This window comes from Gastrolobium bilobum, unplaced genomic scaffold (assembly GCF_033153095.1).
Source record: "Gastrolobium bilobum isolate Gb01-03AN ecotype WA unplaced genomic scaffold, APGP_CSIRO_Gbil_v1 utg2365, whole genome shotgun sequence".
NCBI classification, from domain to species: domain Eukaryota; kingdom Viridiplantae; phylum Streptophyta; class Magnoliopsida; order Fabales; family Fabaceae; genus Gastrolobium; species Gastrolobium bilobum.
The window spans coordinates 146,866-172,786 of NW_026899145.1; the positions used below are offsets into that span (position 1 = coordinate 146,866).

Below are 25,921 nucleotides of genomic sequence, written 5' to 3' on the forward strand. Positions count from 1 at the left end.
TTAATCTCATCCCCAATATTTCTTACTAGCAATCAATTTCAGACTTCATAAGGGATTATCAAGATTCAGAAGTCATACGACATGATCAAAGCAAATCGATGCCCTATCTAAACATACTATCTATCCTATAATCAATTCTATTTTGTCTGTCTTCTTTCAAAAAAAACCCAGCAGTTAGTCATCAGCACCTCAAAAAACTGTACTGAATAGTCATTTTTTTTTTTCTTCCGAAAAAGCAAATCATTTGTTTCTACTATTCCATTCCCATATTACATTATATTGGTGTTCTGTATCAGCACGCTTCAGTAGGTCATCTTCAAGTCTCCATTCCCTTTTAAACACAGCAATCTGGGAAGCAAAACCGGGTTCAACATCAGCAGAACCACCAACCCCACTGAACTCCACATTGTAATTGTGCCTCGTAGCTAAGTCAGATGCCCATTGTCTGAACTGCTCTCTGGTCCACTCAAATTTGTGGTCATGGTTGCGAAACTTACATGATTGTAAGAGGGTTTTCTCGTCTGATTCCTCTTGTCCTTGGGTTGGAGGATTCGAACGCTGGAGCACTATATTATATTCAAAATTTGGTGTAGAAACAATGAGAATCCTTGGACAGAATAAACCTAATGCCACATCCCCAAATAGACACGCTTGATCTTCATCCATGTGTTCAATCACCTACATTGTCTCAGCGATTCATATCAGTTGATTCAGTTCAATGTCAATAACAGTTTCTACATAGATGCACATTCACAGGTCTAAATATTGTTGCCTGAGCAAAATATTATGTCACCAAAAGAACATGAAAGTGGTTGCATAATACACAAACCAATTCAAATGGCTAGCATAAAGTATATTTCCAGGGAACCGGTGCAAAAAGTAACGAGAGGTATAAGTACTATTCCAAGTGATAATAAACCAGGAGTGCTTGTTGTTGCAGCACTGGCTAAAGAATGATTAGACTACACTAGCCCATTACACAGTTACAGATAGTGTTTGGTCCTAGGTAGACCGTGAGAATTACCGTGTAGGTATGCGCTTAGAGATATCTACAAGAGAGATATCTAATTGGCTCAAAGCCAATATGCCAATTACTGTGTACAAGCAATAGGCTTATAGCCAAGTTGTGGATGGGTGTGCTCAGTGTTGGCAGCAAGAGTAATTAGGTTAAAAGTGTGTACCTGAGAGGCTTCAACCCTTTATTTATAGAAGGGGTTACTTGTAGGTTTAGAGTCCTAATAGGAGTGCAATTCCTTGATCCTTTGTTATCTAGGATCTTATTAGGATAGGCCTTATCCTTTGTTGGATAAGTTGTTGGGATATGGATCCGGTCCATAACAGTTGCCCCCCTAGCCCTGTAGTTCGAGACCTCGGACTGCCAGGGTGCAATATTCGTGCGATAATCTCAGCGTTCTGGAGCATGAATGTAAAGTGATGATGATGTCGAGTTCACTTTGGCTGAGATCATCCTTAACCCGAGTTTAGCCATGGTTAGACCTCTACCTAAGAGGCTCTTATGTCAAATATCAGGTTAATTTTATGCTGTCATTAATCATGTTGGGCCGAGCTTCAGTGTAAGTCGGCTTTAGCAACGTTTTCTGCGTGGTTTCCCTTTATTTGGAAGGAAGAGGTCGAATCATTGTTATGATCTGAGACGGCATCACATCAACGTGACTCTCTGCGTCTTAGTTACTTGACGGTTATGCATGGCCACGTGTCACTTGTTGATTCGTGATTCATATGTCGTTGGGAGTGAGCCGCCCTTACTTTTCGCAAAACATGATTTCACGCATTAAATGTGTATCGTGTGAGATTACTTTTGTGCCCTTGTCTCTTCATCTTTGCGCCCAGAGGCTTTTACAAACTTGAGCCTCTTCCTTCTTCACATCTCATTTGTTCTCTGAAGTTTCCTCCTTTGCGTTTCCTTTTACTCTCATTGACGTTCTGTCCAGCGATTTGCGCCGCTTTCGTCGTCTTCCTTTCCACACACTCAAGTATTTTTTCCCAAACATCTCTTCTATTTGTACACTACTTTACTCCTTGATTATGGTTTTGGATGTTTGTACATTTCGTTTGAGTGAGGGATTGTGAGCTGTCTTAGATATTGAGAGTGGTACTGTGTTCTTGGGATTATAGTCCCTTTTTGGGGTCGCTTCCCTTCTTCCAATCAATTCTGGTGAACTTGCTTTTACCCATTAAGTTCTTGGGTTGGGATAGGTACCCCTGGTCAAGGTTCTAGCTTAGTCTCTGGCCGAGATGGAGATGATGCTGCAAAAGAAAGGGAGCTCATCAAGAAGCTGCCCAAAGGGGCTTGTCATTGGCTCTTTGGCAAGGAGTATACGGAAGAAGAAAAACAACAACTGTTTCTTCGTAGTCACCAAGGTGGAGGAAGCAAGCAGAGATCAACTCCCTCTAAACGAGGACGAGGTTGTACTACTTTAACAAGTGAAAAACCGATCCCCTTTGATAGATAATCTCAGCTCGACAATGCATTAGGTTGAAGTGGGCCTTCTTTAGTCTCGGCCTCGACCGGTTCTCTCCCCCTTTCACGTGTGATGAAACAAAGCACTATTAATTTTACCCTTGTTCCTTCTCTAGGTTCCACTCTGAATCGAATTCCACATCATCCACGACGTGTTTCATGTGTCTCAGCTACGGAAGTACGTAGCGGATCCCTCGCACGTGGTGCAACCAGATGATGTGGAGGTTCGGGAGAACCTAAAGACTCCCGTCGGACCACTTAAGATTCTCGATCGTGGCGAGAAGCAACTGAGGAGCAAGATCATTCTGATGGTCAAAGTACAGTGGACAGGAAGAACTCCTGAGGAGTGTACCTGGGAGCGAGAGGACGAGCTTCTCCGGCAGTACCCCGACTTCCGAGACAGGTATGTTTCTGATTTTGAGGACAAAATCCATAAAAAGATGGGGTGAATGTAAGAACTCGCACCGTTAAATTAGGAAATTAATTAAATAAATATGAGAATTAGAAAATAATTTCATAATTGACCCTAATAATTATGAGAAGGCTTAAATAATTATAGAAAGTAATTAATAATGTTGAAAGTCGCTTTTCTGACGAAAAGTGCAGATACCAGTTCTGTTACTCAGTATAAATGCGTACCGATGAAGTATCCCGGAAAATTATAATAAGTGCATGAATATTCCTAGAATAATTTGTAGGACTGTGATTTCAAGTTTCAAGTCAAAATAATGAGAACTGGTGCCAGAACTGATACTAGCTATGGAAAAGCGCGTACCGGAAGGGTGCTGCGAAAAATAAAATAAAAATATGACAAATCTTAAAAAAATGAATAAGTTCAGATTCCAAAGTTTGGGATTAAAATATTAAGCATAGTTATTATCGCTAATACTGTGTGATTAATTTTAAGTGGCCTATAAATAGACCCTTTTACACAACCCTAGGCTGATACTCCAGCCTCTATGCGTGGGTTTTGGCTGCTGGTGGGTGTCTCCATGCTTGTCACCTTCTCCTTGGCCATTCTTGCTTGAAAAACTCTCAAGTCACCTCTTTTTCCTTTGATTCTTCTCTTTTATACATTGTAATCACTTGGTAGAGTGGTTGTAAGGGAGAGGAGGGTGTCTTCTGAGTTGTTTTGCCTTTGTTTGAGTGAGTGTTGGGGGATGACCTATGAGAGTTGAGTTGTAGGAGCTTTGTTCTAACATTTTGAGCTTCAAGGAGTGACCTTTGAAGAGAAAGAACCACTCTTGACCACCATTTTCGTGGGTTGTGTTTAGCCTGGCTTTGGGAGCTTCAAGTGAGCTCCAAGAGCATCATCCATTTCTGTTTTGAGGCATTGGGTATATTCTTGAACCTTTGATCATGAGTTTTATGGTTAAAGCTTGAGTCTTGGCATGTTAATGAGTTAAATGGATGGGCAACCAGTATATGAACCTAAATGGGCTTAAAGATGCATGCTTTAACGTTTAGAAGTGTTAAAAATGGAACCTTGGAAGAGATATCTCGCGAAATGCAGAAACTGCATTCTGTCGCGAAATATCCGGATATTGATATCCGGATATGGGGTCTTGTGATTTCCGAATATGGATATCCGGATATGGGATATCCGGATATGTCCCCGACATATATCCGGATATTCTGGGTTTGCGTGAACAGTAACGGTACTGTTCATACAGAACTGAGTTATGGGTTTGTAGACCATAGATTGATGAAGTTGGACTTCTGTAATGACTTGTTAAGTCAGAATCTAAGTGATTAAGGGCTTGTGGCTTTGTGAGAAGCCTAAGACATGAAACATAAATGAAAGGTGTTGTCTTTATGTCATATGCTTGTATGTTTGAATATTGATATGATTACTGGTCCAAAACAGATTGTGATTCTGCTGTGCTTGGGCTTTGAGCTTGTGTGGACTCTTGCCTTAGATAGCTAGCTTGCAATGTAAGCTTTCGTATCCTCAGTTTACCCATTGTTTGTTCCACCATATCCCATGGGGGGATGGTTATATGCATGATGTGTTTTCATGTACTGTTTTATTGAAATGCTATTGAGCTGTTAAGTGCAAATGTCTTATGATATGTATGTGGTGTTTTGCCTAAACAGGAGCCATGGGGTGGTCCTGTGGGCGGGTACAGTATGGGCGTGTACTATTTGGGTAATAGACGTATTCCTACACTTCTTTGATCAGTAGAATAGTTATAACACACATGGCATGATTATCTGCTGCATTGCACTGATTTTGGAACTGATATTGAATTACTGCTTTTAGAACTTATATTGCACATGTAAGTGAGCTTGGGGTGGAAGATCTTTGAGGACCCCTTATCTTACTGAGATTTCTGTTTAGAGATCTCACCCCACGTTTGGGGCACATATTTCAGGTTCAGGTAACCCTGGGGTTGAGACCTCGGCAGATGATATTACAAAATTACAAAATTATACAGGTAAAAGAAGTGAAAATTACAAAATTATAAAAAGCCTGTTGACGTAACTTCACACGGGTGTAGCACGGTACAAATTCCAGCAACATGGCGCGGAATGGCGCCACACCGGCGCTAACTGACGCCGGTTTACGAACTTCGCAGCAGTGCTTTGCAAGTGGCGCCAATTGGCGCCGATTTTGGAGAAATGCAATTTTTGGGCAGAGAAGCGGCGCCCAGTGGCGCCAAAATGGCGCCGATTTTTGGAGTAGGAATGGCGCCACAACGGCGCCAACTGGCGCCATTTTGCGAGGAATCAAGACCGGCTTTTTCAAATTGGACAAAGGCATGGCGCCGACTGGCGCCGGTTTGCGGGAAAGATGCACCGTGCTGTCTAGAGGGTATTTTTGGAAGAAATAAGCGAGGCGTATAAATAGGATGCTCATGACAGAATTAGGGATCCTATTCTGATACCAGAGAACCGTCGTGCTTCAGAGAGAGCGCTTCCGAGAGATCTTCTCATTCATCTTTGTTCTTCCATTCTATTTTCTTATTGATGTTGAATATTGCAATGTCAGCCATGATAATGGTTGGCTAGTTTTCTTTATTGTAGTTAGGGTCACAAACCTTATGTGAACCCTTGTTACGACGGATTGGTTTAATTTTACTAGTTTATATAAATTTCTTTATTTTACTCTGTGCGTAATTTCTATTCTCTTTGTTAGACTTGATCAATTTAATAGTTGTTAATAGTTTGAGGGTTAGAACTCTAGATAGGAATATTGGGATTTTAACCTTGAAAGGGGATAGGATAACAATTTATATGCGTACTAGGAATAGACGTATGTTAATTGCAGATGCTTTAATTATCATGTTCATTGCTTAATTTTCATGAGGGGTTACTAAGGGATTAGGATTCCAATTGAGGTTAAAGGGTTAAATTGCCAAGGGATTGGAATTTAACTAATTAATTCTAGATGATAATTATCTGAGTATTTATATAAATAAGTATTTTTAAATCAATCCAAAGTAAGAAGTGGGGATCATATAGTGAGTGCACTCTAGCTACAATGTTTTTCTCATATTTTCACAAATCAATTTTCATTTTTATTGTTTTAATTCTCATAACAAAAAGCCAAAAACAAGTCTTTATTTTCAGTTCTCACTTTTACACAAATCGACAATATTTGTCACAAACTATTTGAACTCTTCCATTCTTGAAAGAACGATTATTTGATATATGATCACAATCCCTGTGGAGACGAACTTTTCTTATCATTATATTACTTGTGCGATCGATATACTTGCCGGTGAGTATCACCCCACGTTTGGGGCACATATTTCAGGTTCAGGTAACCCTGAGGTTGAGACCTCGGGCGGCAAGAGGCCGGAGCTGAGTTAGATGTCTGCTGTTATGATTATATGTTGGATGCTGTTATGTTATCTTTATGATTATGTTGTTATTGCTGAAACTGATGTTGGACTTTGTTGCCTTATTTGGTGAGCATGGGAATTGTCCATGCCACATTTGATTATGTATCGTTGTTTAGCCTTGAGTTGTATAAACTATCAGGGTTTGTCCGGCCTATGTGTTGTAGTGCCGTGACTAGAGCCACAGTTAATGATTTATATATATGAGATTATTCAGTGTAGATAGTTGTCTTTTACAATTCACATACAAGCAATGTTTTTATGAAAATGATTAAGTAATCAACTTGGCTAATTATAATGACGTCATAATTGAAAGTAAAAAGTTATTACGCAAATTTAATTAAGCGTGGCTTAATACGATGGCATGTTAACAAACCGGGTATACATGGAGTGTTACAGTAAGGCTGCGTACAAGGAATTCCTCCACCCTACACTCACTAGTCAGGTTTAACGGAGAGTGGTTTTTTTTTTAATATCTATAAAAAAGAAAAGAAAAAGTTTACTCACTTAATTACACTAGGTAATGGTGAAATGCAAATAAAGTCTTCCGCTAAAGCAATTACTTATGCACTTAAAAGTACCATATGTAAGTTAACAATCCGATTATGAAATTGGGGCGTTACACAAGACATTTCTTTATCTCTCCAAATGCCATTTTACACTCCTTTCCCCATCCAAATTCAGCCTCCTTTTCCAGGAGTTTGAAGAAAGGGAGAGATTTCTCCGCGGATCTTGGGGTTCCTTCATTTACAGGACAGCTCTGCACTTGTCGGGGTTAACTTCAATTCCCCTGTTTGTAAGCATGAAGTTCAGAAACTTACCTGCTGACACCCCAAACGCACATTTGGCCAGGTTGAATCTTATGCGTTGAGATCTCAGTTGTTTAAATGTCTCTTTCAAGTCGGCTACGAGATCTTCACGCCGGATCGATTTGACAATCATGTCGTCTATATAGACTTCCAAGTTTCTTCCAATTTGGTTTTGGAAGACTTGGATCCTCATTCTCTAGTATGTTGCCCCGAAGTTTTTGAGACCGAAAGGCATGACATTGTAGCAAAAATTCCCTTTCTCAGAAATAAAGGCGATCTTCTCATGATCCTTAGGGTGTAGTGGAATTTGGTTATATCCGAAATAAACATCCATAAAGGACAGTAGTTGAAAATCCAAAGAGTTATCAACTAGTTGATCTATATTAGGCATAAGATACAAGTCCTTTGGGCAGATCTTATTGAGGTCGGTAGAGTCAACACAGATTCTCTACTTCCCACTGGCTTCTTTACCATCACGACATTAGAAAGCCACGTGGTATTATTATATTTCTCTGATAAAACCGACTTCCAATAGTTCATCAACATGTTCGCTCAATGCCTGACGTAGGTCATGACCTATCTTTCTCTTCTTCTGGGATACCGGCTTAGATCCAGGATACATGGAAAGCTGGTGGCAGCAAGAGGTGGGATCTACACCAGAATCGCGGATGCCTTCCAAGCGAATACTTCAGAGTTTTCCTTCAATAATGAGATAAGTTGTTCTCTTATCTCAGCTTTCATGTTCTTCTCGATCTTGGTGTAACGCTTGTCGTCTTCTCCTATTTTGACGATTTCTAGCTCTCCTTGAGGCTCCAGTCTCGAGTTTGTAACTCCTCCCTCATATCCAGCTCGACCATGTTGATTTGGTTGCCGCATGGATACACAGATTCTGCCTTGGCCGAGATTTCTCTCCTTCTCTGATTCTTGGGAGGGATGACGGGCCGCCCTGAGATACCTTGAGTGTTTCATAATAACACTCTCTGGCTTCTTTCTGATCTCCTCTAATAGTGACGACCTCATTCTTTGACCCCACTATTTTCAAAGCTTAATGCTTAGTGGAGACGAACATGTCCCTTTCGTGAATTGTAGGTCGGCCAATTATGACATTGTAGGATGAGGTTGCATCAACCACAATGAAGCGGATTTTTCTAGCTCGGAATGCCTCCCTAGTTCCCATTGTGAGTTTTAAATCCATGTATCCTTTAGGGGGAGACCGTTCTTCGCTAAATCCTACTAACTCAATTATGCATGGTTATAAATCCTGTTCGCCCAGATTCATCTTTTGGAAAGCCTTTCAAAAGAGAATATCAGCTGAACTTCCGGGGTCTATGAACATTCTTCTGACTCGGCAATTGACCAGCATCCCGATAATCACTAGGCCATTAGTGTGGCCTGGGCCCACCTTATCCAAATCTTCCTCAGTGAAAAATAACCTTGGGGGATTCGACTTTCCCCCTTTTTTCTTTGAAAACAGGTCTGTCTTTGACTGATATGACTTCTCTGAGGTACTTTCTCCTGGCACTGGCAGTATCATTGCCACCTCTGAGTGCTCCACTTATTACACTGCATTCATACTTGGCATCTTGATATTCATCATCTTTGGTTTCAGCTTTCTTGCTTTTGTCGTGACCATCTTTGTCTCAGTCTTTCTTATTCTCCCTTTTTGGGCTTGGGCTCCTGCTACGACCTCGCTGCCTGCGCTTGTTATTTTTCTTTCCTTGAGTGCGGATGAGATATTGCTTCAACTTTCCCTCTCTAATGTGCTTCTCAATAGCATCTCGGAAGTCCCAACATTCATCTGTAGTATGGCCATTTCCATCGTGAAAGGCGCAGTATTTAGTTAGGTCAAGTCCGCCCTTGTTCCTAATGGGCTTAGGTCTTTTGACATTGTGCAGCTCAGTCTGAGCAACCTCTCTCCAAATCCGAGATCTAGACAACATTGAGAGATGCATAGTTGTCAAATTTAGCTCTTGATGAGCGTTCATCTGGTCTTTTATTGTAAGATTCGGCCTCCTTCCTGGGTCCATGCCGATCTTTATCTTTATTCTTCTTGTTGGGTCTCTGTCGACTAGGACTTTGGCCTCAGTCTTCACCGTAGGCATGCTGCATGTCCTCCACATCAATGTATTTGTCCGACCTCTGTCTAAATTCTTCCAAATCATTGACCAGGCTTTTGTATATGAACTTGGCCAAAGGGGATTCACCAGGCAATCCTGAGATTATCAAGTGTAGATGAACTGTCTCTGTTAAGTTCCACACTTTGAGTGCGGCTTCCTTGAAACAATCGAGATATTTTCTCAACGTTTCTCCTTCTTTTTGCCTAACTCGACCTAATACATAGGCGGGCATAGGGTGGGCCTTATTGGTAGAAAAATTCAGGCGGAATGTGCGAGCGAGGTCTTCAAACGTGTCAATCGAGTTCCTAGATAACCTCGTGATCCAAGTCATTGCCTGACCTGTTAGAGTAGTTGCGAAGATCCTGGCCTTGATAGGTCCAGTTATCCCGTTAAAAAGCATCTTCGTCTTGAAGGCCTCCAGATGGGCCCTTAGGATCTTGACTCCCGTCATAGGGAGGTATTTTGACCTTCTTGAACCTCGGCGGAATTGTCATGTTCACATGTTCATGAGCCTCTCAGTGAACGGGCTGTCATTAGCATCTTCATCATCATGGAGGTTGTCGTTGTTGGCATCTTGGCCATTGCCCTGACATCCATTATCGTTGTGAATCCTGTCCTGAGTACCTCTGCCCTTAACGTCTCCTTGGTTCTGGCCTTCCTATCCGGCTTGGTTGTTGATGTTTTGGTTACGTAACCTGTTTTGCAAGGCATCCATCTTCTGGGCGTCCTGTCTTTGTCGTTGAAGGAATCTATCTTCCATTTGTTGCATCCTTAATAGGATCGCGTTAAGAGTTGTGCTAGTTATGTGGTTGTCAGTTCTGGGTTGTTCACCCCGATGAGGCTGAAGCACCTGATTTGGCACGGGGTTGCCTCGACTTATGATCGGCATTGCTTCAGTCCCAGCCTCGCCTACTTGCACCTCCACTAGTGCTGGATTTCCGAAGTCCTGGAGTTGATCAATGGCGGATTGATGTTGCGGCTGGGGCGGAGCGTTGCTTGCTATTCCACGAGTGTTATTCATTTTGGAGTGGGAATCGAAATTTACGGTTCCCCACAGACGGCGCCAATGTTTGGTCCTAGGTAGATCGTGAGTATTACCGTGTAGGTATGCACTCAGAGATATCTATGAGAGAGATATCTAATTGGCTCAAAGCCAATAAATCAATCACTGCGCACAAGCAATAGGCTTATAGCCAAGTTTTGTGTGTGTGTGCTCAGTGTTAGCAGCAAGAGTAATTAGGTTAAAAGTATGTACCTAAGAGGCTTCAACCCTTTATTTATAGAAAGGGTTACCTGTAAGTTTAGAGTCCTAATATGAGTGCAATTCATTGATCCTTTGTTATCTAGGATCTTATTTGAATATGCCTTATCCTTTGTTGGATAAGTTGTTGGGATATAGATCCGGTCCATAACAGATAGCAAACTTATTTATCAAATACTAAACATATTATAAATTCAACACTAATTAAACCATACATCATAGATGATTTATCAAGACAAACCATACACCATATCAAAACGAAGTTAACAATAGTAGAATATGTAATCGATTAAGAAATACCTCTAAACAAGTGCCAATATCAAATCCATGTAGCCCGGAACCAAAATTTGTAATTGAACCTTCATAAAGAATTACTGATTTTATGCTTGTTGATCCCACACCAGCATCTGAATTTGAGCCTAATTTTGAATTAAGTAACTGCAGAATTCATGCACAAAAACCAAGCAGCTTACTAACAAAGAAATTTCACATTTAGAGACAAGACAAGAATAAAATCATGATGCCAGTTTCCTACACAGAACTAGGTCCTCCAAGATCAAATGGCTGTGTCCATTAACTAAGCATCCAACGTAATCTTTAATTCATTGCATAACAATATTTCCATACTGGACAGTGATGGGCCTAAATGTGAGTGGGACAGTTAATTAGTTATTCTAGAATATTCTGTGGGTAGAATAAAAGGTGAGTGTGTGTGTGTAGTGAGGTATTCATGTATACAGAATTGGTGAGTGGGGAAATGAGAGACCTCTAGGGAACTCTTAAGCCTAGGTATTTGGTTTGAGAGGGAGTTGAGGCTTTCTTGGGGTTTATTTTCTGCAAATTAGTGTATGTAAAAGAGGTATGACCTCCATTGTCTCTATAATTTCAATGTTATTTTTCTGGTTCCATCAATTTGGTATCAGAGCATTTCCAATCTAGGGAGTGTTTCTGGTCCAGATCTAGAAAAAAAATAAAAAATAAAAAATAAAAAAATGATAAGATTCAGTGAGCGTAGGGAAGGTTTAGAAAAAGTGATGAAAGTGTTAGAGGAAACCATTGAGTTGATGAAAACACGGAGACTTGAATACGAGCAGATGAAGTCACAAGGTTTTAAAAAATTCGAGGAAGAAACTAAAGCAGAAGCGGAACAAGAGAAATCAGAAGTGGAAGCAGAAGAAGAAAAAAATGGAAGCTCAGCAAAAGAAGAAGGGGAACTTGCTGAAGAAGAAGAGGTAGAAATAATCGCAGAAGAAACCGACAAAGAAAAAGAAGGAAAAAAAGAAAAGGTAATAGCAAGATGCATAGAAAACGAAGAAGGTGAAGCGCAGGAGTTTGACAAAGAACGAGAAGAAGAAGCCGAGGAGGATAGAGAGAACAGACCAGGAAAAACTGAAGAAAAAGAAGAAGAAGAAACAGAAAAAGAAGATGAATAATTGCACGAAGAAGAAGACGAAGTCAGATCTGATAGAGGGAGACGATGCGCAAACAGATCTGGAACCAACAAGGAGACTGCGCGCGAACAGGGGCGGCGGCACAAGGAGTTCAGGCCATCGGTTTTGCTACTCACCGGAGAAGATCATGGACACAAACGCGTTGCTGGCCGGACGTGCTTGACCAGGGACAACCCAAGGAAACAGATGAAGATGAAGAAGGTGCAGAAGATACAAATCAGCGACGTAAAAAGGGCATAAAGAAGGAGGTTCTACTGCAGTTTCTGCCAACAAGCCCGCAAGCGACGGACGGCAATTTGATTCTCGTGAATTTGCAACAAAAGTGGCCGCTGGATGATGGAGGGATCAAATGGAAGCACGGGACAACTCATCCTACTGGAATTGAGTGGGTTGGAGGAGATGGAAAGAGAGGAAGGGCAGACTTGGAATTCTGCCATATGGGTTTCCATTTTAACGTTTTGGGCTTGGCCCAAAGAATATGGTGGTTGACAGGAAGCCAAATAGGCTTTATCCAATCTATTCAAATTACTTCAGCAGGTATGTGGGACCAAGGAAAACTTGTAGTGATAAAATTTAATAATTGGATCCTGAAATTAATAAAGGTGCAAGAGTTGCATGGGCCCAAAGAGGTTAATGATGCTTCAATTAGACTTTATTGCGTTGCCAGAACTGCCAAAGAAAACAAAGCTGATTCAATGATCAGAAATGCCAAAGAAAACAAAGCATGTTTTGTGCCCAAATATGCAGAAGAAAACTTAGCATTAGAAGACAACAAAGGCACAAAAATTTGCAATGGTGCAACGGGATACAAAAGCAACGTGTTAGCTGCAAGGAGGGGAATTTGTTTCAAGCAATGGGATCCAGGTGGAAGTTCAATCACACCCTCTCTCCTCTTTTTTTACCTTGAGGACAAGGTGAGTTTTGAAGGGGGAGTATTGATGGGCCTAAATGTGAGTGGGCCAGTTAATTAGTTATTCTAGAATATTCTATGGGTAGAATAAAAGGTGAGTGAGTGTGTGTAGTGAGGTATTCATGTATACAGAATTGGTTAGTGGGGAAATGGAGACCTCTAGGGAACTCTTAAGCCTAGGTATTTGGTTTGAGGGAGAGTTGAGGCTTTCTTGGGGTTTATTTTCTGCAAATTAGTGTATGTAAAAGAGGTATGAACTCCATTATCTCTATAATTTCAATGTTATTTTTCTGGTTCCATCAGACAGAATATAAGTCAGCGGCTATTTAAAAGACAAGTCAGCAGAATATAGTCAAAGACATCATCTTCCAATAGTAAAAATATTTCCCTCTACTAAAAAAAGGCACATCCGTGGTATTCTACAAAAAATGATAAAATAGTATGACCAATTACATAGCTATTTCCAGAAGTTATGGGCATCATTATGCATATAGCAACAGATTGCCAACTAAATTTGATGAACATATAAGACACATCTCACATAATGGGCATTATAACAGCCTTCTCAAATTCTACAAAGAGTTAGGACACGTAAAAATAACATTCACCACTTTGGCATTATTAAGTCATAGAGGAAATGAGCAACTTTGAAGAAATTAGTGTGTCTCAACTGCACAATGGGATCTGAATTATATAGCAAAAAAGTAATAAATATAGAACTGTCATGAAACAACTCTCCCAAAAGCTTAAGCTGTTAGGTGAAAACACATTATATTATATATCTAACATGCCTCCTCAAGTAAGAGTCATTTGGGTTTGAAACATGGATAATACACAAACCTAACTACCTTGTACTGGAATTCAATTTTCTATTAGAAGAATCGGAGCAACAAGGATCGAACTCTAGACCAATTGGTCTTAGAGGTTCTGATACCATGTCAAGGTAGAATATATGAAAAATATCCCATAATATCTTGATTGTATCTTAGAATAATTTATATTATCTTATATGATCTCTAAGGAATAGATTCCTTATTTCTTTATATTTCATTATTATTTTTCTTATTTATTTAGAATTTGGAGTCTGGGGAACAACTTCTTTGCAAAAATAATAGGGTAAGCCTGACCTCATCCCTACCCTTTGCAAGTCGTTAGCCTTGTACACTAGGGTTTGCTCTTTTTTTAATTAGAATTTGGAGTCTAATATTAGTATAAATCGGGATTATTGCTTTGTAGCTTGTATCACATTGTAACATATCAAATCCATACCAATTTCATATTATTCAATTTTTGTTCTCTTTTTTCTACCTTCCCTATCTAAATTCCTATAATTTCAACAAGAATAAATACAAATATCACTACTATCCTAATTACCGTAATTACATGATTCTGACTACCCTATTTACACAATCAGCAAGAAAGTATTTACATTGTTACCACTGTTACCAACAGGCATATTTTAAGATCTATCATGAGCAGACAAGGCTCCCCGGTACTATACCTTTTGAACAACATAACCGAATTCTTTCTTTTTGTAAGATCTATATACTTAAAAAAAGATAAAGCAAAAACTTCGGTATAAGAAAGTGTTTGTCACCTTTGCAGCACGGGTAAGACCCTTCTGTGAGATATCAACACCAGCAATTTTCTCTAGAGAAATTGGATAATTCAACAATGCTTCCAACAAGCTTCCAGATCCACATCCAAAATCAAGCTGTGATGAAAGAGAACATCAAATTCAAAATTCGGATTAACAAAAGAAAATGGAAGATGAGAAGATTTTGCATACCAAAGTAGTAGCATGGGATTCTACAATGTGTCGCACTGCAAATTCCACCCGCTGCTTTGAAAGTGGAGGGCTGAAAAGAGCCTGCTCCATTCTTTCCTCCAAAGGTGCTGCAACCTTGGTTAAATGTATTTCATACTCCATGCAGCATGCTTCTGAAAAACAAGAATATAAAGCCACTGACACAGTCAGCAATTTAGCCACACGCTGATCAACAATCGTGTGTATGTGGGGGGATGGGAGGAAGGTTTGACAGGAGAAAGCAACTCACCAGAAGATAACAAGGACAGCATTTTGACTGAATCACCAGCTGAAGCAAAAATCAACTCAGGAGTGAGTAAGTTCGTAGTGAAGTAAGCATACTGGCCAACAGACATCTGCATCACAACCTCCTCAACATAGGGAATCACAGCACCAACTCCCACCTCAAACTCAAACTCATTACAAACTTCAATAAATTCTTTCATATTCTCACCCTCCACAACCAAAGAAACTGAATAACGTATACAAGGTAAAGATCCATTACACGGACAGACACCAGAGTCTGGACCTTCAATCTTTAACGAGCACACCCCATTTCCAGACATGTCATATGATGAATTCATACAGTTTGATTCAAGTAATCTATTGCATTCAATCACATTAAGCTGACAATTGTGAATTGATTGACCAGCTAAAATCTCCCTGAAAAGGATTTTGGAACAAATCTGGATATTGAAATTCTCTGCAGTCTCATAAAGCTTCTCTAGAGGAACAATTATATTCTTAAGAGATTGGTTCAACCATGATAGAAGTTTCAATGAAGCATTATGAATGGCATCGTTCTGCTTCTTAAAATAATCTGTGGGGGAACACAAAAGTATTAAATCCTCACACCTAGAAAGTAATTTTATTTCACATTTAAACCCCTCTGAATCTGATTGCTTTGGACTTGCAGTTACAGAGGCCCCATCAACACATTCAATCACATCTATGCCTGAGTTTGCAACCTTCAAACATGATCCTGATGATTCAGATAATACTTCAAAAGGAGAAAAAAGAGGTTCAGACAGACGATGCTGGCGGCAAAACATACAAAGTATATCCCTGGGAAGGGCACCCCTCCAGTTTGCTCTTGTGTTGAATCTTGAAGGTAACTCCGCAGCAAGTATTGCCTCTCTGGATGATTTGTAAATGCCCCCTGGGGTCTTCCCAATAAGCATCCTGTATAGGCAATCTAACAATCATTAAATGATGCAAAGTTATGTAATTTTGCAAAGAGATATAAATTTGTAGAAAATTAGAATTCAAACATGTTTCCGTTTTTATTTCCTATTAATTAGGATTGATTATGATTGATTAGGATTGATTATGATTGATTAGGATTAATTGTGATTGATTAGAATTGATTGTGATTAGGATTGTGATAGGATTGATTAGTCATCGCTTAGTCATTCTTAGCGATTCTTTCTTGTATAAATACTCACTCATGTAATTTATTCAATATCAATATACAAAAACTTCTTTTCAATATGGTATCAGAGCGGGTTCGTTCCTACCCTAATTCAAATCTGAAATAACCATCCAAACACTTCCATCACCGTCAAACACCTCCTAAACACCGCCTTGAATCTGTCCAACACAGAAACCTAGTTTACTGACCTCCGATCAAAAAAAGTGAGGTGACCATTCGACTCAGAAGGATCCGACGAGTCGACCGCCGCTGGACCCATCGCCGTCAGCCGCTGCACGCGCCACCACGCGCCGCCTTCCAGACGTTTTTTTTCCGTCGCGACTTGCACAGACCTTCTCGCCAGCTTCTCCCCTTCCTGTTCCAGAGGTCAGATCAAAAGTTTACAAAACTTGATTTTTCATCAACGGTCAACCCTTCTCTTTTTATTCATGGCTTCCTCAAAACACTCTTTTTATTACCACGAGCAACCTCCTAAGGCCACTAGTCATGTGGTCCAGCAAGGTACAACTTTCCATGTTGATAGTCAAAATCATTGAATCCTTGATTCTGGAGCCTCTGATCATATGACAGGTAATCTTGGCTTGTTTTGTTCATACACTCCATATTCTGAACCTTCTCGGGTCAAGATCGCCGATGGCAGTTTTTCCCAAATTGCAGGACACGGAACCATTAAACTTTCTGAGCTGATTACTTTGACATCAGTTCTTTATGTTCCTTCTCTGACTTGTAATCTCATTTCCATTAGCAAGCTCACCTCTGAGTTGCATTGCTTTGCTAAATTCTTTCCACATGGTTGTGTTTTTCAGGAACAGGACTCGGAGAGGATGATTGGCAGTGCTAGAGAGGATGGTGGACTTTACTACTTTGAGGAGGATGTGACTCATGAAGCTGTTTTCGTAGAAAAAAACTCTCTGTTTCCTTTTGATTCATGTAATGATGTTATGCTGTGGCATCGTAGGCTAGGCCATCCAAATTTTATTTATCTTCAGAAGTTGTTGCCAAACTTATTTATTAATAAAAGTCCAAGTTTGTTTTCTTGTGATATTTGTCAACTTGCCAAGCATACTCGTGCTCATTATCCTTCTAAAGTTCACCATGACTCTTCCCCATTTTCCTTAATTCATAGCGACATATGGGGTCCAGCCCGTGTTAAAAATATTTCAGGTACTCGATGGTTCATTACCTTCATTGATGACCATTCTCGAGTTTGTTGGGTGTATCTTCTAAAGGATAAGTCCGATGCTGCATCCGTGTTTAAAAAATTTCATGCCATGGTTCAAACCCAATTCCAAGTTGCTATACAAATTCTTCGTACAGATAATGGCAAAGAGTATTTTAACTCTATTCTTGGAGAATATCTTTCCCAACATGGCATCCTTCACCAAAGCTCGTGTCCTGACACACCCCAACAAAACGGAGTTGCGGAAAGAAAAAACCGACATCTCCTTGAAGTTGCTCGGGCTCTTATGTTTACCACGAGTGTTCCTAAATATCTTTGGGGAGAGGCAGTTCTCACTGCCTCGTATCTGATAAATCGAATGCCATCTCGCATTCTGAAATTTCAGTCTCCTCTTTCTAGTCTTGTTCGTATCTTCCCTTCCTTCCGAGGTGTCTCCTCCTTACCTCTCAAGTTATTTGGTTGTGTTGTATTTGTCCATATTCCCTCCCATCAACGGTCTAAGCTTGATCCTAAGTCTCTCCAGTGTGTCTTTATTGGTTATTCTCCTACTCAACGTGGCTATAAGTGTTATTCACCCTCTCTTCGTAAGGTCTTTGTCTCTATGGATGTCACTTTTTCTGAGAATGACCCTTTCTTCCCCTCGACTTCTCTTCAGGGGGAGTCTATAGGAGTAGATGAAGATCAGTCATGGGAACCTATTAATGCCACAGTATTACCTCTACTTTTGGAAACAGGGGGAGCTACAGAATCCTCACCATCAGGAGCCTCCTCAAAATGGGGACAAGTTTATAGCAGGCGAAAGCCTCCTCAAAGTGTGAATAACCCAGAGCCTCTACACTGCCAGGATTCTGAACCATGTTCTAGTTCCAGCACCCCAATACTTGAGTGTCATGGTGAAAATGATCTACACTTGCCCATTGCTCTCAGAAAAGGTACTCGATCTTGTACTACTCATCCTATTTCTAATCATATTTCATATGGAAAGTTGTCCCCAGGGTTTCGTGCTTTCAATACTATGTTGGATAGTACAAAGATACCGAGAAATATACATGAGGCTCTCAATGATAAAAAATGGAGGGATGCTGTCTTTGAAGAAATGAATGCTTTAGAAAGAAATGGAACTTGGGAGATAGTGACCCTACCCAAAGGAAAAAAGGCAGTAGGATGCAAATGGGTGTTTACAATAAAATTCAATGCAGATAATAGCATCAACAGATACAAGGCAAGATTGGTTGCAAAGGGTTTCACTCAGACTCATGGGATAGATTATCATGAGACTTTTGCTCCGGTTGCTAAAGTCAATACCATCCGAGTTCTCTTATCTCTTGCTGCCAATCTAGATTGGCCTCTGCAACAGTTAGATGTGAAGAATGCATTCCTAAATGGTGACTTACATGAAGAAGTCTATATGGATCCTCCACCTGGTTTTGAAAAGGGAAATGGATCAGTGTGTAAACTAAAAAAGTCTCTATATGGATTGAAACAGTCTCCCAGAGAATGGTTCGACAAATTCACACAAGCAGTCAAAAGAAGAGGCTTCATTCAAGCACAGACTGATCATACTCTCTTCCACAAACACTCTAAGGATGGTAAAATTGCTATTCTTATTGTATATGTAGATGATATAATTCTTACAAGTGATGATATTGAGGAATTGAACACCTTGAAGAAATTTCTAGCAGCTCAATTTGAACTCAAAGACCTTGGCACTCTCAAATATTTCCTTGGTATGGAAGTTGCTAGGAGCAAAACAGGCATCACTCTAACACAAAAGAAATATGTTCTAGATCTTTTGTTGGAAACAGGAATGTTAGGGTGTAAACCTGCTGAGACACCTGTGGAACCTAATACCAAATTAGGTATTGAAGATGGGAATGAGGTGGATAAAGAACAATATCAGCGATTGGTTGGTAAACTAATCTACTTATCTCATACGCGTCCTGACATTGCCTTTGCGGTGAGTATGATTAGTCAATTCATGCACTCACCCAAGGAGAAGCATCTTAGTGCAGTCTATAGGGTGCTTAGATACCTCAAGAATACTCCAGGAAGAGGATTATTCTTTAAAAAGGGGTATAAAAGGACAATTGAAATCTACACTGATGCAGATTGGGCAGGCTCATCAGTAGACAGAAGATCTACCTCAGGCTATTGCACCTATGTGTGGGGAAATCTTGTTACTTGGAGAAGCAAAAAGCAAACAGTGGTTGCCAGAAGTAGTGCTGAAGCAGAATTTCGAGCTTTAGCTCATGGAGTTTGTGAAGGAATCTGGTTGAGAAGACTTCTTCAAGAGTTGAAGATTTCATATTCCCTACCAATAAAACTATATTGTGACAACAAGGCAGCTGTTAGCATTGCTCAAAATCCTGTGCATCATGATCGAACAAAGCACGTGGAAGTTGATCGTCACTTCATCAAAGAAAAATTAGATGATGGAAGTGTGCATTTGATATATGTTCCAACCAAAGAGCAAACGGCAGATGTCCTTACCAAGGGCCTACACCGTCCAGCATTCGAAGACTTGATTGGCAAGTTGGGAATGATCAATATTTACCTCCCAACTTGAGGGGGAGTGTAGAAAATTAGAATTCAAACATGTTTCCGTTTTTATTTCCTATTAATTAGGATTGATTATGATTGATTAGGATTGATTATGATTGATTAGGATTAATTGTGATTGATTAGAATTGATTGTGATTAGGATTGTGATAGGATTGATTAGTCATCGCTTAGTCATTCTTAGCGATTTTTTCTTGTATAAATACTCACTCATGTAATTTATTCAATATCAATATACAAAAACTTCTTTTCAATAAAATTGACAATTATTTTTTACCAAAAAAAAAAAGGAAAGAAAAAAATGACAAATGTTGTTTGTCAAAAAAGAGATTTGACAAATGCAGAATCCATGTGACAAAATTAGACTAAGTCAGACCCAAAATGGGTCAAGCATAAGAGAAACTAAAGTAGGAAGAGCACGAAAACTTATGAGTTTAATAATAAAAGGCTCTCTATCTCTACTCTTATTATAAACATTCAGTTTGCAGTAAATTCAGGAATTCTTTAAGAAAAATATTTAACAAACAAAAAATTGGTTATTTATCACTGCCTTACCGGATATGCCACGCTAACCCAGAAAAATAAACAAGAACAAAGATGCATTGAACACTGATAGGAACCCAGAAATACAACTATAATTTTATTGAAAAGCTCTATTTATATTAAAACTGATGCTGATATCAGTTCATGAACATATCTGTACAAACAGAGAAGAAGAGCATGGCAAAAGAAAACATAGAGATACAGCAGTACTTTGAGGGACTGCTTCCTCCCTGCCCAAAGGCCACAACTTCCTCACTCGATGACTGGATACCTCCACTAAAAAGTAAAAACCTTCCCTCCTTTTTATCCCTGCTACCCCATGTTTCTCATTCTTTCCCATACCTCGACAATTTCCATGTAAGCAAGGTTGTTACAACCTAATCCCTCCTCTTCCCCTAGTTTCTCTTCCTCCACTATCCTTTTTTATATCTCTTAAGTTTAGTAACCATGGGGTGCCTAACAAACACCTAGGGGAATTCTTGATTAGATAGATTGGTAGCAAATTTGTTAGAAAAGAAAGACCAGATAAAGGTAGACAGAATTATCAGCATTTTCAGCATTATGCTAGTTTAGATAACAATTCCTAGAAGGACATAATTTCCAAGTTCTAACATATGACAAAGGAGTGTAAAGAACCAATTCAACCCAAAAGCTTAAGCTAGTGGGTGAGGGCTTTTTAATGGTTTTATATATCTCAACACGTCCCCTCACACGAGAGCCCACTGGGCTTGAAGAGTGGACAATGCACAGGCCCACCTACCTGTGCGAAGAAAGAAATTCCACTAGAAAGAAAGTGGGGGCAGTGAAGTTCGAACCCGGTACACCGAGGCTCTGATACCATGTAAAGAACCAATTCAACCCAAAAGCTTAAGCTAGTGGGTGAGGGCTTTTTAATGGTTTTATATATCTCAACAAGGAGTAAAGTTGAAATTTTGTTCAGTATAATCAAAGAAACCAACAAAGACTTTCAAAAGTTGTTCTGCTAAAAAAAATATATAAAATAAAAATTCAGTTGGCCACTGTGATACAGCAAAAGTGCATGATATGATAAAACCTTTCTTTTCATCAAGTATTACTAGTAAGTTTAGCCTAGAAGATAATATAAAATTTACCAATATTCAATAAATAATGCAACAAAACATTTGAATTGAAAGAGACCTGTAATATGACCGAACTGTTACATCCTCGTAGAAAAGATCTCTAGATTTCCATGTATACGCAATGGATGCTAATATTGCATTACCAATTATATTTTGCCCAGACAAGTAACTTGCCCTTACATTTACAGATTCCTGAAAATGAAGGGTTGCTTTTCCATTTGGCAATTTAGAAGATGGATCCAGTAGATATGATTTTGGAGCAGTAAAGAACAATCTTGTCTCAGAGGAAGCTTTACCCAAATTCCTGACACAGGTCACCAATAAGTTAGAAAGCAATCATCTAAACTAAAGAACTTTTTTATAATTTCATCATACCTTGAAATCAGAACATTGGCGGCATCTTCGAAACCAAGTTCGTTTGCAATGATATCAAGGTAGTACTCTTTTGAAGAAATACAAAGCATCACTGATTCAATAGGTTTTTCCACTGAACTAGGAATGCGTATCGCAGAAAACCGAATGCATTCTTGTGAACCATCTTCTCTAATTATTGACTCCATAATATCTTGTGGATATGGACTCTGCTTTCTAATCCAGAGATGCTGCTGAGAAGTAGCAGGAATCCCATGTAACTTTGTAGTGGCCCTCATTATGCACGAAATAACCAAAATTGGATTTGACTCCACCTCAGGATTAATACATTTGCACAAGCTAAAAAGCTTGGCATCATAGGCAGCAATAACAGAAATAGGAACTGCTCCGCAAAGGTCACCTTTCCTCCACAAAGTTGCTCGAATGTGACTACTGAGTGGATGATCAGATATAAAAAACTGTTCAAGTGTCAAATGGCAAAGAAAAATGGTTATCAGACTGAATTAAAATTCATTAACAGATAACATTGTGTCAACAGAGTCAAAAAATTGAATATCCTTTTGACTAATTTGTCACCATGATGGCCAACCAAGATAATCATAAATATCTTACTAAAAGTAAATTATACATGAATGACAAAAAGAGAATACAAAATTAACCACATAGAAATAAAGAATTCAGATAATTTAATAAATGTCCAAAAAAATTCTGAGATCAGACCAACTCAACAAGAATTATTTACTTGCCACTAAACAATTTGGTAATAAAAGGCCATAAGAATGACTATCATATTTATTTAATCCTACATCATTTTACAGTTAAAAATTAAAATTTTGCACAGGATAGAGGACCATACAAGATGAAAACATACAGTAATCACATAATACTTATAGCAGTGAATCCTTGTTGTAAAGAACCTTGGGATACACCACCACAAAAGCTAGCTCAAAGGGTGGGAGTGTCCAAGACCTTATAAACTCCACATTAGTTGCACATACAACCAATGTGGGACTATATATCTCAACACGCCCCCTCACACGAGAGCCCATTGGGCTTGAAGAGGGGACAATGTAACAGGCCCAGCCTACCTGTGCTAAGAAACGCCACAAGAGAAAGTGGGGGGCGGCGAAGCTCAGATACCATGTAAAGAACCTTGGGATACACCACTCCAAAAGTTAGCTCAAGGCCTTATAAAGGCCACATTAGTTGCACATACAACCAATGTGGGACTATATATCTCAACACTTGTCATCCCCTACAACAAACCTTGATATTCAATAGCATGAAATGGACTACAGACTAAATAGTATACAGCAACAATGTCAGTGGGGTAGCTATTCTCAAACTTCATCTGTTCATCATCAGATGTCTTGATTACTAACTTAGCAAAGAACTGATAGCTATAAGATCACTCTAGCAATTGGAACCTCTAAGAAAATAAATAAATAAATTTCATGACCAAGTGAAACAAAAAAAAAGACAGCTGAAACAAAATAGTTGGTTACAGTACACTTATTTTTCATAAATGACAATAGGCATCACTTAACACATGGTTAAAAATATATTACCTACTTTTTCAGAAAATAAGTAGGCGACTCGAGCAACTAAACTTTCCTCTGCTTCCTGAGGAGTGAGATCACTGGTCACTGGACGGATGCCAAGCTGCAGGACAGTAATTAATAGTTGTAGCATTGTGAAAGTTAAAATGCCATAATCCTTATGACAGGTAAACAGTTGAAATAGCAGATATAAAATATAAAGCCACTTCCTGTGTAGCAGTAACAATTTATAAGAAAATACTATCTAACAGGAAGCATGCATATTAAATAAAATGTAGGTGTAGAATAAGTTTTAGGAAAAGATCCATCTGCCTATCCATAATGTTTTTAAGAAATTATATATAATGACACAAAGAATCCAAAGTTATCAAATGCGGATTGCGGCATGTTGCGGCCAACCCCTAAAAATGCTATAGCCCTATAACAAATTGCGGTTGCGGAAATAGCGGAATAGATATATGACATAAATAATGACAAAAAAAAAACATTTTTTAAAAGCAGAGATTGTAGAAGTGACAAAGAGAGATGCAGATAGACTAAAAAACCCTTAAAAAATTTCTGTTACACTTAAATTTAAGACAAAATTAACATTTTGCTCTATGACAGCAATATGGCCGCGATTTGGCTGCAAATGCGGTTGCAATGACCGCTATTGCGTTCCAGTGAGGTTTCTTGCGGCGAGGCACCGCAATGCCCATACAGTACGGCTCGCAGCGCTATTGCGGCGCAATTAACTACTATGAAAGAGTCAGGATAAAATACAATCAAATCCACATTAAAATGTCTCTAATACAAGGCATTGGCCAAATAGAGATAAAATAAAATAAAAATAAAAAAATTACCATACAAGCAAAAGTTCCAAGACATGAAATTCCAGTGAAAAAACTTCCAATTTCAATATTATAGCCCATCTATCAAAATTTGACAATTTCTAGCATAAAGCCATTTTCTACTTTAAATCATCTTGACATGAAGAATCATTTGTTGGACTAAATGAGGACAATATGGAGAAATATAAAGTTAGTAAATGTCTACTGTAGCATTTTAAGATAATGCTACAAAAAAAAGTGATCATGTTGTAGGAAGCGGAATGATACGTTACACAATCATAATTTTATTACTTAAAAGGCTCCCCTAATTTTAGTACAAGACCAAACAGAGCAAGATTCACATTTAAGGCAATCGCAGAATCTTTGACATCAACATTTCCAAATGCAAGAAAACAAACCCATCCTTCCCACTTAGGCCAATATCATCTTCAAAAATTAAAAATAATAATCAATAACCAAATAGAACAGAATAAACCTCTTCTTGCTGGCTTATAAAACACTTGTTTGAATAAATAAACTAAAAAAAAATAAAATCAAAAGGCAAGTGAGATGAGGCTGCAGCTAGATTCAAAATAATTGTGAATGAACAAAAAGTAAGCGACCTGCCTATCATGACTAACATAGAACGATCTAATTGAAAGGAGAATTAAGGAAGAAGCACAATGATATAATAAGAATCAACAATTTGCACACTGACTGGAACTAGGTGATACCTTCTCTATGGCCATCTTTGCTGCAGATTGCTCTGCGTCCTTCTTTTTCGCAAAGGTCCCCGACACAACAGAAAGTTCTGGAAGCTGCAATGTGCAACGATAAAGGCAGGGTTTCATCTGTGGAACACTTAATCCTGGACATTCATTTTGATTATCCTCCTTCACTTCCTCTACAATGTAGCAGGCCTTGTTGCCAAATTTTTGGTGTATTATAGCCTTAGGTGTAAGGTTAGGTTTTTTCGGCGCAACAGCGGGAAGTTCTTCGGACTCCATGAGAAAGCTCAGAGCAACTTCAATCCTTCAAAAAATCAAAAACAAAAGGTTAAAAACAGATTAGCCAAGAACTAGTCTATCTACAACATACTGTGAACTTGATATCCCCAGCTTCGAGAAAGTAAGGGAAAATGAAAGAAAAGGTGAGAAAATGAGAGAGAAGGAGAGTGACGAGAGAGTATTCACAGAAATCTGTGTATTATTATCATCTTGGAAATTCTGAATACAACGCAAAATAAAATATTTATAGAGAGGGATAGCTTCCTATGGAAGCTAAGAGCTGATGAGTGATAACAGCTCAGCAAACTAACATCTAACCAATTCTAATAGAATTATAACAACCTAGCTAAGGGGCTAACTGAACCGAACTGAACTGAACTTTCGGTCCAGTAATCAATTTACAGTATGAGCAGAATGCATTATAAATTAGAACCTAATTTATTTTTTATTATCAGCACAACCAAAAGTAAAATAAGGAACAAGACAAAACGATTTCAACGAAATTCAGAGGGGGAAATCAAAGGGAGTGGTGGAGGAATCAGAATTCAGGAAGTAAAAGCTCTTCAGAGCAATTAATTACATTTTGAAATTTAAAAAAGAAAAGGAGGTGATGATACCTTGCTTCAGCTGAATGCGTAGAAAATGAGGGTTTTGTAAAGTAGTGAAAGAAGGATTGAA

At 39.0% G+C, this 25,921-nt stretch overlaps 1 protein-coding gene across 2 annotated transcripts; it reads right to left on the reverse strand.

Moving 5' to 3' along the window:
* LOC133287586 (small RNA 2'-O-methyltransferase) lies at positions 1 to 25,921 on the reverse strand. Of its 2 annotated transcripts, XM_061485224.1 has the most exons (10): positions 25,861 to 25,921; positions 24,971 to 25,268; positions 23,441 to 23,530; positions 21,872 to 22,326; positions 21,555 to 21,800; positions 14,933 to 15,864; positions 14,665 to 14,840; positions 14,473 to 14,589; positions 10,815 to 10,952; positions 1 to 678 (listed from the first exon to the last, which is right to left on the reverse strand). In XM_061485224.1, exons 2-10 carry the CDS (start codon positions 25,241 to 25,243, stop codon positions 241 to 243), a joined length of 2,865 nt encoding a protein of 954 aa, XP_061341208.1. In that variant the 5' UTR covers positions 25,244 to 25,268; positions 25,861 to 25,921; the 3' UTR covers positions 1 to 240. The 2 variants fall into 2 exon arrangements, with proteins under 2 accessions (XP_061341208.1, XP_061341209.1); XM_061485225.1 differs by lacking the exon at positions 25,861 to 25,921 and having other exon boundaries at positions 23,437 to 23,530; positions 24,971 to 25,006.